This window comes from Octopus bimaculoides, chromosome 1, assembly GCF_046866305.1.
Source record: "Octopus bimaculoides isolate indiv1 chromosome 1, ASM4686630v1, whole genome shotgun sequence".
Classification (NCBI taxonomy): domain Eukaryota; kingdom Metazoa; phylum Mollusca; class Cephalopoda; order Octopoda; family Octopodidae; genus Octopus; species Octopus bimaculoides.
In genome coordinates, this window is record NC_142928.1 from 131657256 (window position 1) to 131669949 (window position 12694).

The following is a 12694-nucleotide window of genomic DNA, read 5'->3' on the forward strand; positions in this document are numbered from 1 at the left end:
ATAAAGACATGTTGCTAAGTATTTTGCCCAGCATGCTAATGATCTGCCAGCTTGCTACATTACATATTCTTCAGATATTAGAAACTAATAACATAACTAGACAACTTTTGTTGGTATAACTCTCAATTAATAATAGATGATACAAAGGAACAATTAAATGAGCAATTTGTTAAACTATGATGCACTTTAGAATGTGGATAAGCCATTCTATAGTGTATAACACTATACAATAATGGGACAAGATTCATGATGGACATTTTTCACAAAGTTCCTTTTCAGTACTATTTAGGTCAGTGTTTCTCAACCATTTTTTACCTATGGACTCCTTTTTATTCCTGTTTTACACAAGTGGGCCCTCGTAACCAATCGATATTTTAGAAATCCTATTATATTTTTATTATTGAATATTATTAGGAAGTGGATTAAAAATCATTGAAATATTTTGTGTATTGTAGGAGTATAATCAATTTATAGTACATACATTTTAACAACAAAATAGTCTATGGCTCCACCCACTAGGGTCATTATAAATCCTAGTTGAGAACGACTGATTTAGACTCAAACATAATTATTACTTTGAGACATTCATATTTGCTTTCTTTCATTTCTACAGTGAATATTTCAGCTCATTGATTTTATTAAAGGACTGAGAAAGTATACATATTAAAATTGCAGTTTGATTCATTCTTTACTCATCTTGATTTTCTTGTTAATTCATATTTATTTGACAATGTACATATATATCTTTTCATTCTGGAGAAAAAATTTTTTCATATCAAATTTTGATTTATTTTAGACTTATGTATAGTGTATATTAATTTATGGCACATTTAGATTTTCAGTTGTCATTAGGAATAAAAATCCTGTCCAACTTAATTTTCAGTCATGCAGATGGAGTGAGCCAATAACTGTCACTGAGAGTTTTGTTCTTATCTGCCTTTGGCAATCCAATGTAGTTGTGGCAAAGATTTACGCATAACTGAATGAGCCCACCAAGTTTTAATGATGTCCTGCATATTAGTTGTTAGTAAAAGTAACTATCGCATGCATCAGTCATACTGCAGATTTGATGAGTGATTTCTTCATTTACAAAGTTGAATTCAGTTCCTCTCTAGGACAGAGGTTGGACACTAGCTGAAACACTACTTCTCTCCTTTTCTTACTGACAAATTAACATATTCTACTTTGGGAACCATTATACAAATCATTTGCTTAACACTTCAGATACCCGATTCGAGTGGTTTGATAATACAGGGAAATCTGTAAAGATACATAAAAGAATTAAAATAAATGTACGAGGAAATTTATTTAGGATCTGTTAATCCCAAAAATTATACCATTGTTTTAGATTATAACGTTGAAGTTATTCTAGGAATATAAGTTTAAAAGGTTAAAAAGCATTTACCAACAGATTATACCTATTTCCCCCCTCCCCCAAACTAGGTTAAATTCTCTCGACCATTTCCCTCTACAGGTTAGAGGTGTGTCTTGGAAGGGAGATAACTACTGTTCAAAGTCCCATAAACCTTAGCATAACTCAACATGGCGGGTTCGAAAGTTGATGCCACGTCCTCTGATATTTTAGAGGCGGCTGACAAATTAACAGATATAGACAAGATGAAAGAAGCTTTGGATAGACTTTGTCATGAAGAGGTTAGTAAAATAACCCTGTTTGCATCCATATCTATGTTTGCTTTGATATATGCCAGACTACATATAATATATAAGAACAATTGACAATTAGGTGACTCGATAATTGAATACAGTGCACATGTAAAAATTACCTTAGCAACATATATGACTTACCTGTATTTGTTAGTTGACGAGATCGTGAACATTTCTGTCATTAGTATGTAGTGTATGTTTAATATTGGATTAATCGGTTGTCAGTTGACGAGTTGTACATTTAATTTCCACTAGTGTTTTACTCGTACACTTGTGTATACATAAACACTGACATAATTTATTGAAAGTCTCGTCACCAGCTATCTTTGCTTTGTTTAAACCAAAATAATACACCTCACGTTACTATTTTACACGCCAATGTGTAATGCAACTTACATAAATTCAAATACAAAAGTATTAAAGTTTGAAGAATTGTTTGTTTACATCATTATGACCAGTAATGATGTATAGTTACAGTAATAAACCACTCGATTTCAACCAAGACAGAAGTAGTTTTAACCTCAACATACATTTATAGATGATATCTTTATAAATATATAAACAAATAGTTTCAGATATTGTTAAAGATTGCACCTATTTCATTAGTTCTATTTATACTTTTAATCATTTTTTTCACGGTCAATTTACCTCTCACCTTTGTCAAGCTTTTCTTCTTTATTATTATTAATTTTTTTTATTAATGTTTCTTTCCCTATACATAACACCGGATATTACAAACCTCCGATTTATTTTCTGTGCAATATAATTAAATGTTTATGATCAATAAATATTTTTTTGCTGAACAGTATCAAAATCTTCCAGAATATGTTTATTAAGAGTAATTATCCCGTGTCATTCCTCGATAATCTGTCTTTAACGAAGGATGTTCGGACGTAACACGTTTATCATGGTCAATTTTATCATTTTGTTTTATATACTACTGGTACTTTAATTAACCTGGAAAGACGAGAAAACTTTAATAGGACTCCATCATAAGAGCCGTTGTCTGTTTTATTCCTACCATGTCTTCAATTAACCCATTAATGCATAGTGTCTCGAAAACGGGACAAACAGAACATTAATACGAAGTATTTATTTCAGTTATCTGCTGTTCACACATTAACATTTCACAAATCAAAAATACTGTATAATCATCTTTTTATAACTTAAAACAAAAAAAAAAAATTCATATGATTTCCTTGTTACTTATTTGTAATTGTAGAATGAAAATGAAATGTTATGGACTGTTGGGTTATTATCTATCATTTATGTTGTACTTGTTTCAGTCGTTGGACAAATCGATCCCGGTACTCATTTTTAAAAAAGTCTGGTACTTATTCTATGTCTTTTATGCCGAACCGCTAAGTTACGGGGATGTAAACAAACCAAAAATAGGTGTCAAGCAGTGAACACACACACACACACACATATACGATGGGCTTCCACACAATTTTTCCGTTCACCAAATTCACTTACAAGGCATTAGTTGGCCCAGGGCTGTAGTAGAAGACACTTGTGCAAGCTGCCCTGCAGTGGGGCTGAATCCGAGCTTCTTAACCACACAGCTGTAGCCACACCTATTAGTTAAAACAAGCTGAATTAAAGTCAGTCGTATTGCTATTAAGTTTCTTTACTTACCAAATGTATTTAGTTTGTCTATATAGATTGTTTTTTCTGTCTGGTTTTAATGATGTTACCATCAGGGAGCGGGGTGGAGGTATTGAACTTTTTAAACCTCCTTCCTAATAGATCTGACTCGTATATGATATAAAAATAATTATGTGACTGATGGGCCATAGTTAGTTGGGCAGATCTGCCTATCAAGACAGGCAGACTTGTCTACCACAGAAAATACATCTCTGCCATCCCAGACAGATCTGACTTCTTTCTGAAGCAGATCTGTCATGCTTGAAAGAACTTATTCAATCGTAATATTGTTGTTACAACAACTATAACTAGCTATCTGTGCTCAGTTCAACTGACATTGTGATCTGGCACTCACTCTGTTGCTTGCGACAACAAGGGCTCCAGTTGATCCGATCAATGAAACAGCCTGCTTATGAAATTAACGTGCAAGTGGCCTTGAACTTCACAGATATGTTTGCTGTTGACATAGTTCTCAGGGAGATTCAGCGTGACACAGTATATAATACAAGTACTACTCGTATTTGCCAGCTGAGTGGACTACTGGAGCAACATGAAATAAAGCATCTTACTCAAGGACACAATGTGCCACTCAGAATTGAACACATGGCCTTATGATTATGAGGTGAATGCCCCTAACCACTAAGGCATGTGCCTTCACAACATTAAGATCAGCAATAGGTAATAGGATAGGTACATCAACATCATGACATTCACATGCTAGCATTGCATGTTTCACATAATTTATTTGCTTACCATATCAACCCAATGGTCAAGTTTTCTGTGCTATTTAGCAGAAGATTTTTGGAGGTAAAGGACCATTTATAACTATAGCCTTGTTTTAAATAAATACCTGACAGTCAACCTAATGGTTTCAGGATCATTCCATTGTGCAGCATCTTAGACAAATGTCTTCTACTCTAGCTCCAGGTTGACCAATACCTTGTAGATGAATTTGGTCGATGGAAACTGTTCGAAGCTCATCATACATACATACAGACAAGTCATTCATACATATATAGATATGTTTATATGTATGTTTTGTGTTTGTTCCTCCCACAACCATCACGTGACAACTGCTGTTCATTTGCTTTAGATCTCCCTAACTTAGTGGTTCAACAAAAGAGGACAATAGAATGAGTACCAGACTTAAAAAATAATTACTGGGGGTTGATTTGTTTGACTAAACACTTCCAAGACAATGCCCCAGCATGTCCACAGTCCAATGACTGAAACGAGTAAAAGATAAAAGATACATTAAATGACTGCAAAGTAGCTTATGCCAGTGCAAAGGACTTACTGTGTCAGTTGGAAAATTTCAGGAAATCATTTACAGTTTTTCAAATCTGAACCAAACATGAGTAATGTCACAGTTGATATTCTACTGTATGGCATATGAAAACAGACCTAAACATGACACTAAATCAGTGTTTAATGTCCTTGTATAATAATCCTTTCTACTGAAGGCACAAGGCCTGAAATTTGGGGAGAGGGGACTAGTTGATTACATTGACCCAGTGTTTCACTGGTACTTAATTTATTGATCCTGAAAGGATGAAGGGTAAAGTTGACCTCTGTGGAATTTGAATTCAGAGCATAGCGATAGGCAAAATATCACTAAGCATTTCATCCAGCTTGCTAACAATTCTGCCAGCTTGCTGCCTTAGACATCATCATCATCATTTAGCATCCTTTGTCCATGTTGGTATGGGTTGGACGGTTTAACAGGGCTGGAAGGCTGTACCAGACTCCAGTCTGATTTGGCATGGTTTCTACGGTTGGATACCCTTCCTAACACCAACCACTCCGAGAGTGTAATGGCATGGGTGTCATTTGCATGACACTGGTATCTGCCATGGCTGTGATTTTACTTGGCTTGATGGGTCTTCTTCTCAAGCACGACATGATGCCAAAGGTCTTGGTCATTGCCTCCATGAGGACCAACACTTGAAAGGAGCTCAGCCACTTTACATCCATGAGGTCCAACATTCGTGCCAGTTATGTGACACCAGTATCAACCATGACAATGATTTCACTTGGCTTGACGGGTCTTCTCAAGCACAGCATATCAGCAAAGGTCTCGGTCACTAGTCATTGCTTCTGTGAGGCCCAAAGTTCAAAGATCCTGCTTCACCACCTTGTCCCATGTCTTCCTGGATCTACCTCTACCACAGGTTCCCTCCACAGTTAGAGATCAGCACTTCTTTACACAGCTGTCCTCGTCCATCCACATCACATGACCATACCATTGCATTCGTCTCTCTTACACACTATCTGATGCCTCTTATGCCCAATTTTTCTCTCAAGATGCTTACACTTTGTCGAACATGTACACTGACATTGCACGTCCAGCGAAGCATACTGGCTTCATTTCTTTCAAGCCTACGCATGTCCTCGGCTGTTACAGCCCAAGTTTCACTGCTGTGCATACAGCATAGCTGTTTACATACAGGTATCATACAATCTGCCTTTCACTCTGAGAGAGGGGCCCTTTGTTGCCAGCGGAAGTAGGAGCTCTCTGAACTTAGCCCAGCCTAATCTTATTCTCACAGCTATGCTCATGGAACATCCACCTCTGCTACAAACTTAGTCACCTAGATGATGGAAGCTATCTACTACCTCTAGCTTACTCCACTGGACTCTATTTTCTGTACATTTTCAGTGTTTATTGTACCTGTGCATCTTTCACACACAAAAGCTATCTTCCCTGTTAACCTTGATATTGCTACACCTCTTATGTGTCCAAAGCTTAGACCAGGTGCATCTTATGGAGTTTCTACCTATGCCTTTTCTACAGATCGAGCAGGGCCATTGACCTGAAGGGATTTGTGATTTGTCTGCCTTTCTACTTAGGAAGACTTTGGTTTGTGCTAGGTTAACTCTAAGGCCCTTTGATTCTAGACCTTGTTTCCATACCTGGAACTTCTTCTCCAGTTCTGGTAGTGGTTCAGCTATAAGAACAAACACATCAGCATAGAGGAGCTCCCAGGAGCAGCCTGTCTTATATTCCACTGTTATTGCCTGGACAACTATAATGTACAAGAAGGGGCTGAGTACCAATCCTTGGTGAACCCCTACTTGTACCCTGAATTCTTTACTGTACTTGTTGCCAACCCTCACCTTACTGGTAGTGTCCCTATACATGGCTTGTACAGCTCTCCAACCACTTGTCTATCCCTAGTTTCCGCATTGACCACTAGATAAGGGATTAGAGGACCCTGTCAAAAGCTTTCTCCAAGTCAGCAAAAGACAAGTACAGAAGTTTATCTTTGGCTATGTATTTCTCATGCAGCTGCCTTACCAGAAATATAGCACCAGAGGTGCTTCTCCCTGAATGCTCTTATATGTGTTGATGCCAGTCCTGTTGGATTGGGTGCCAGAGTTGTAGTTATCTGAAGCTTGAAAAGGTGTATAAGGATGATCTTCAATCACCAGTAGCTATTGGCAGGGGTGTAATAGGATTATTTAGTTCCTGGATGCATTGTGAACCTTCACTGTTTGGGTTATCAGAAGGGCAATATCATTTGTTTAAGCTGAGCACACAGATTAATGGTAGAAATATTAAATGTGTTCTATCTTTGCTTTAGACTGTTTCTTTTGTTTTTGACACAATCTATTAGCCATGAAGTGGTAGTAGATGGCTTATATAGTTAATTTGAATGATAGAATGTGTCTAGATTAGTGGTGTAGTAAGATTTTAATGTCAAGGCATTTTAATTTCTTAACCATTACTATACTTAATCACATAAAAGACATACAAGCATATTAGATACACCCTATTTTCAATAGTACATATTTAGGAAAAAAATCCTTGTTCTATGAAATATGAAATTAATAATGATAAAGTCTTCATTTTTCATTTCAGGAAATTGTCAATGAAGAATTGAACAACCTGTTAGAGCATCAGTCTTTATTGGAGAATAAAATGTTTGCTCTTCATAAAATGCTGTGAGTTAGATTTATATGTTGTTTCTCTTAAGACGGAATTCTGGTTTAAGCACCCCATATAAACTTTTTTTATATTTTGGAATTTTCAGAAAAGTTTTGCAAATTTGTGTTCTACATAAGGGAATTCATATGATTATGCAAAAAAAAAAAAAAAAACCCCAATATTTTTTTGTGTGATTTAAGGATGTTTTAGCTGTTCTTATTAATAACTCTCACAACCACCTGATACGTTCTTCGTTTTTTTGTCACTCTGACATGTATTGATGTTTTTCAATATTTTTCTCCCCATAAACACATTTAATAGAATGATGATGCACCCAAGGATGATCCATTGCTGGGATTTAAGCAAAAATTTCAGACTGTCCATATTTTAAATACTGATTTTTAAAAAAATTGATAAAAAGTGGAACTTTTAGGATTTATGGGGAGAAGGGGGTCAAAAAATTAAAAACAAATTTTTTTTCATAATCATATGACTTACCATGTATAGGACATAAATTCCCAAAAATTTTCTAAAAATTCCCTAAAATAAAAGTAAAGAGGAGTTATATAGAGTGCCTAAACCAGAGTTCCACCTCTTTTAATTCTTTTAAATAGTCTAACCATTTAAACCTGTCAATATGGCTCTATTGTAGTTGCTACTTCTTGACTACTACTACTGCTACTACATAATTAGTTAATTCTCAGTGCTGTTAATTTTTTGTCCCATTGAAACTATAAACCTGGTTAGATGCAGTTTTAATAAAATTATACCTTTGAGGCAAAGATATTTTATATGTAATTCTGTTTTATGGTTCTCAATTACAGTTGTCTTTGATCATTTGTTTCTTGTAGTATTAATTAAATACATGCTGAATCAGTGTTTCTAGTCGGTTTATTGGTACAAATTTTTACAAACCTAAGGTTTAATCCTTTTAAGTCCATGCCTGTTCTATTATATCTTCATCATTATGCTTGTTTTCCATGCTGGCATGGGTTGGATGATTTGACTGGAGCTGGTAAGGCTGGGGGCTGCACTAGGCCCCATTGTCTGTTCTGGCATGGTTTCTATGGCTGGATACCCTTCCTAATGTCAACCACTCCACAGAGTGTACTGGGTGCTTTTTATGTTACCAGCACCAATGCTTTTAGCATTGCATCAGCATGAGTGCTTTTTATATGGTACCAGCACTGATATCAATTCTTCTTGATGGGTCTCCTTGAGTACAGCAATGCACCAGATATCTTGGTCCTTGGTCTTCTCCTTCATAAGGCAGAATGTCTTACGAAGGAAATGAGACACTGAGCCTTATAAAGGAGATGACTGAGGACCAAGATATCTGGTGTATTGCTGTACTCAAGATATGTATAATATTAAGGATCAGTGAGGGAACCTATATGTTATTTGTGAATGAACTACAAATATTAACTAAATCTTTCTCAGATCACACTATCTAGTCAACACTAACTAGTCTTACAAAAGCAAGTATACACTGGATAATGTAGCCCTTGATATATTATTTGAAAAAAGAAAAAACAGAGATTGTTCATAACTGGAATACTTTGCTGTTAAGTTGGCTTAAGTAAGGACTGATCTAAGACTAAACAACATGTTGTTGGCACTCCGTCGCTTACGACGTCGAAGGTTTCAGTTGATCCGATCAATGGAACAGCCTGCTTGTGAAATTAACGTGCAAGTGGCTGAGCACTCCACAGACACGCGTATCCTTAACGTAGTTCTCGGAGATATTCAGTGTAACACAGTGTGACAAAGCTGACCCTTTGAATTACAGGCACAACAGAAACAGGAAGTAAGAGTGAGAGAAAGTTGTGGTGAAAGAGTACAGCAGGGTTCGCCACCATCCCCTGCTGGAGCCTTGTGGAGCTTTAGGTATTTTCACTCAATAAACTCTCACAACGCCCGGTCTGGGAATCGAAACCACGATCCTATGACTGCGAGTCCGCTGCCCTAACCACTGGGCCATTGCGCCTCCACAAACAACATGTAATGCTGTGATAATAAGGTGGTAAGAGAGCTAAGCTTGATACTTTATACTATATTATTTATTGCCTAAGATTCTGAGTTCAAATCTTTCTATCCATGCTGGACTCACAAAATAAATAGCAGCAAGGCTAAAGAGATTTGATAATTTGACATGACAATAATTTTATTTTTTACAAAATTAATTTTATAGCTTTAGAAGTCAATATGACTCTATTATAGTTGCTACTTCTTGACTACTACTACTACTGCTACTACATAATTAGTTAATTCTCAGTGCTGTTAATTTTTTGTCCCATTGAAACTATAAAACCTGTGTTAGGTACATAATGATTTGTTTTGTTACAATTTTAAGTATACCTTTGATCTGTTTCAGTCCTAACTTACATGTTCTCGACTCAGATGCCAAGCAACTTTCTACTATGATATCATTCACATCAACTTTAGCTGAAAATGTAAGCAGCAAAGTAAGACAGCTGGATGTAGCCAAGGTGAGTTGAAGTGATGTTTATTGTAAACTGAAGATTTTGTCAATGTTTATGATGATGATCATCATTATTTAATGTCTGTTTTCCATGCTAGCATAGTTGGATGATTTGATATATATATATATATATATATACTAGCAGAGGCACCCGGCATTGCCCGGGAATTAAATTTTTCCTTACATATTGGAAGAAAAAAGCAAAATATGTTGTATAGAAATTTGTTATTCTAAATTCAAATTATTCTTTAATTGGGAAATCAATTCTGAATTCATAATACAAAATAATAGTAATAAACGAAAATACAAAATTTTCCACTTTTATGAAAGGAGATAAATTCTACTACATATGTTGAAGGAAATTATGTAAGAGCTTCTGGGTAAACAACATTCTTTGTTTACTGGTTTGGAGCATAGACAAATAAGTCTTGTAAACTACTACTTATCCTGGAACAACCAACATAAAGTCGACAATGAAAAACGCAAGCAAGTAGATTTCAAAGGCTGACCTTGAGCTTTATTAATAGACATTGCAAAGCAAAGTTGCACTGGGAATTGTGTTTGTTTAAACTCAAATGGCATATCTGTTGGTTTGATTGGAATTCTTGGAATGAAAACCTCTTCTCCAGAGACACATCCAGTGATGATGGTAGCTTCTGTCACATTAGGTGATTATGTCTTCACAATCAACCTTGTTCTATTGCATAATTTAGGAGGATCTAAATTTCTTAGAAGCATTATTGAGACTCCAACTTTCAGAAAAAGTTTATGTGGTGGAATTCCAGGTGGCTCAAGAGAATTAAGGAACTCTATTGGGTAATGGACAGCTTGATTTTCATTAAGGACTGAATCAACTGATTTGTACTTCTTAATGACTGTTGGAATCTTATTTATTAATTCATAGGTAATCCTTGCTACTGTCTCATTTTTTGGAGTAAGAACTGCCCTTTTACACAACCATTTATGTGGATTATAATTATTACATAAGTCTGGCAATACCCTGTTCTTCAATTCAGCTGGGGAATTCATCATGATAGCAATATGAGCCAAACTGATATCACCATTCCCATCAAATGGTACTTCTCTATTTCCTAGTTTATAACAAATTAAAAACAGAACACAAAGGATATCTCGGTACACGTGTTTCAAGCTTTATAAACAATCTGTTATTACATCAGCATAGGTATATTATTGATATAAAAGAGGGTTTAAAGCTCTCCTCAGCCGCAAACATTGTTAGTCCAAAGATTACATCACAAAAGAAAAAGTACACATAGTATTACCCATTATAATAGGTTTATCACATCCCTTTGGAAAGGTATATTTGTATAAAGGTTCATTGGATTTCAAAAATCTGCCCATACTGTATCACTATTCAGCATAGAGTGAATGATAGATAGATTGGATTGAGTTTATATTTAACTAGCCATGTATAAGATAGAAAGAAAAGATAAAAGATAAAATAAAAAGTAAAAAATAAAATATAGATAATAGAAGTAAAAACAAGAGTAATAAAAGTAAAAATAAGAATAATAAAGTTAGATACATATATTAATAAGATTTAGCAAAATTGGAATAAAGTAACAAAAGAAATAAAAACATAAAATAAAATGAGATAAAGGGATAAAATAATATAGAGCTGAGAACAGGATGTTGGCTTGGATGAGATGTTAGGGGTCATAAATAATTTCCTAGCTTGACCACTTGGTTGAATTAGAGATTAAGGTTGTAACATGATATCATTGTGATGAATGGTCAGTTTACCCAAATACACCACTAAAAATTACTAGCTTTATAAACTTATCTATTACATGGGTACATACACATACATAGAAGTCATAGTATATGTATCTGTATGAGTGCGTGTGTATACACACATATACATATACTATGACTTCTATGTATGTGTATGTACCCATGTAATAGATAAATTATATGGTGCAGCTCTCTTTGGTCTTGGCTAGTTCTGAAACATTTTCATTACATTACAAAATAGATTTCTTTTGAAATGTTTTTTTTTTTTTTAAGTAGAAGGATATTTGATTGAACTGACCCCAGCATTTTACTGGCACTTTTGATTTCTATTTCATTGTTTTCACTTTCAGAGTCATGTAAGTGATTCGATCCAACGTGTTGAAGATGTGCTGGACCTTAAATTTTGCACTGATGGTGTGCAGTCAGCACTGCAGAATGAAGATTATGAAAAGGTATGACCTCTGATATTTTTCCTATATGTCTGTTTCTTTATGCATACTAGGATAGTCTGTTTCAGTATAGTGTCTTGCCACTTGTTACAGTCTTTTGGAGTCTAATACACAGAGTAATAGAGAAAACCACCAATCTTTGTGGTTGTTCTTGTCATTTCCCTTTTTGAAATGTTTTTTTCTGATTGGATGCCCTTCCTATCGCCAACCCCCTTCAGCATAGGCTTTACCACCAGCAATAGAAAGGTTGTCTACCAAAACTAATATTCTGTCATAACATGACTTCAAACCTTGTTGTGGACAATTTCTTGGCTGCTGTGTTAAATGAATGCAATCTTTTCCTCAGCACATCAAGTGTTCATTGTTGATCTATTTGTTTCCATGTATATTTTGGATTCATTTATATATGAGTGTGGTATCTAAATGTGATAACTATTTTGATTGTGTATGTGTGCCTGTGTGATCACCATCATTATCATTTGCATTTGCTTTTCCATTTCCATGCTGGATTTAATTGAAATTTCATCCTGAACTGAGTCAGTTTTTCTTTGGAGCTTCTACTCTCTTAGGCATGAAGAAACTCATATCTCACTCATGTTTTATTTTTGCCATGGTTTTTTTACAACTGGATGCCCTTCATGTCTTTAGTCATTCATTCACTGGAATCAGAAAAAGTATCCCATACCTGACATGGCTTTCTCTGATCTATCTCTATTTGTTCCTTTCCTTTCCACAGAACTGGGTATATAATAATAGAGTTAATTTTTA

The 12694-nt window shown here is 35.2% G+C and overlaps 1 protein-coding gene across 1 annotated transcript in view; it reads left to right on the forward strand.

Annotated features, from left to right (window-relative positions):
• Positions 1–1490: 1490 nt before the first annotated feature.
• Positions 1491–12694, forward strand: part of LOC106867721 (conserved oligomeric Golgi complex subunit 4) — a 51999-nt gene continuing 40795 nt past the window's right edge. The window contains exons 1-4 of the mRNA XM_014912683.3: positions 1491–1653; positions 7175–7257; positions 9615–9729; positions 11828–11929. Coding sequence (XP_014768169.1) covers positions 1543–1653; positions 7175–7257; positions 9615–9729; positions 11828–11929 — 411 coding nt within the window. The 5' untranslated portion in view covers positions 1491–1542. The remainder of the gene's footprint in view (positions 1654–7174; positions 7258–9614; positions 9730–11827; positions 11930–12694) is intronic.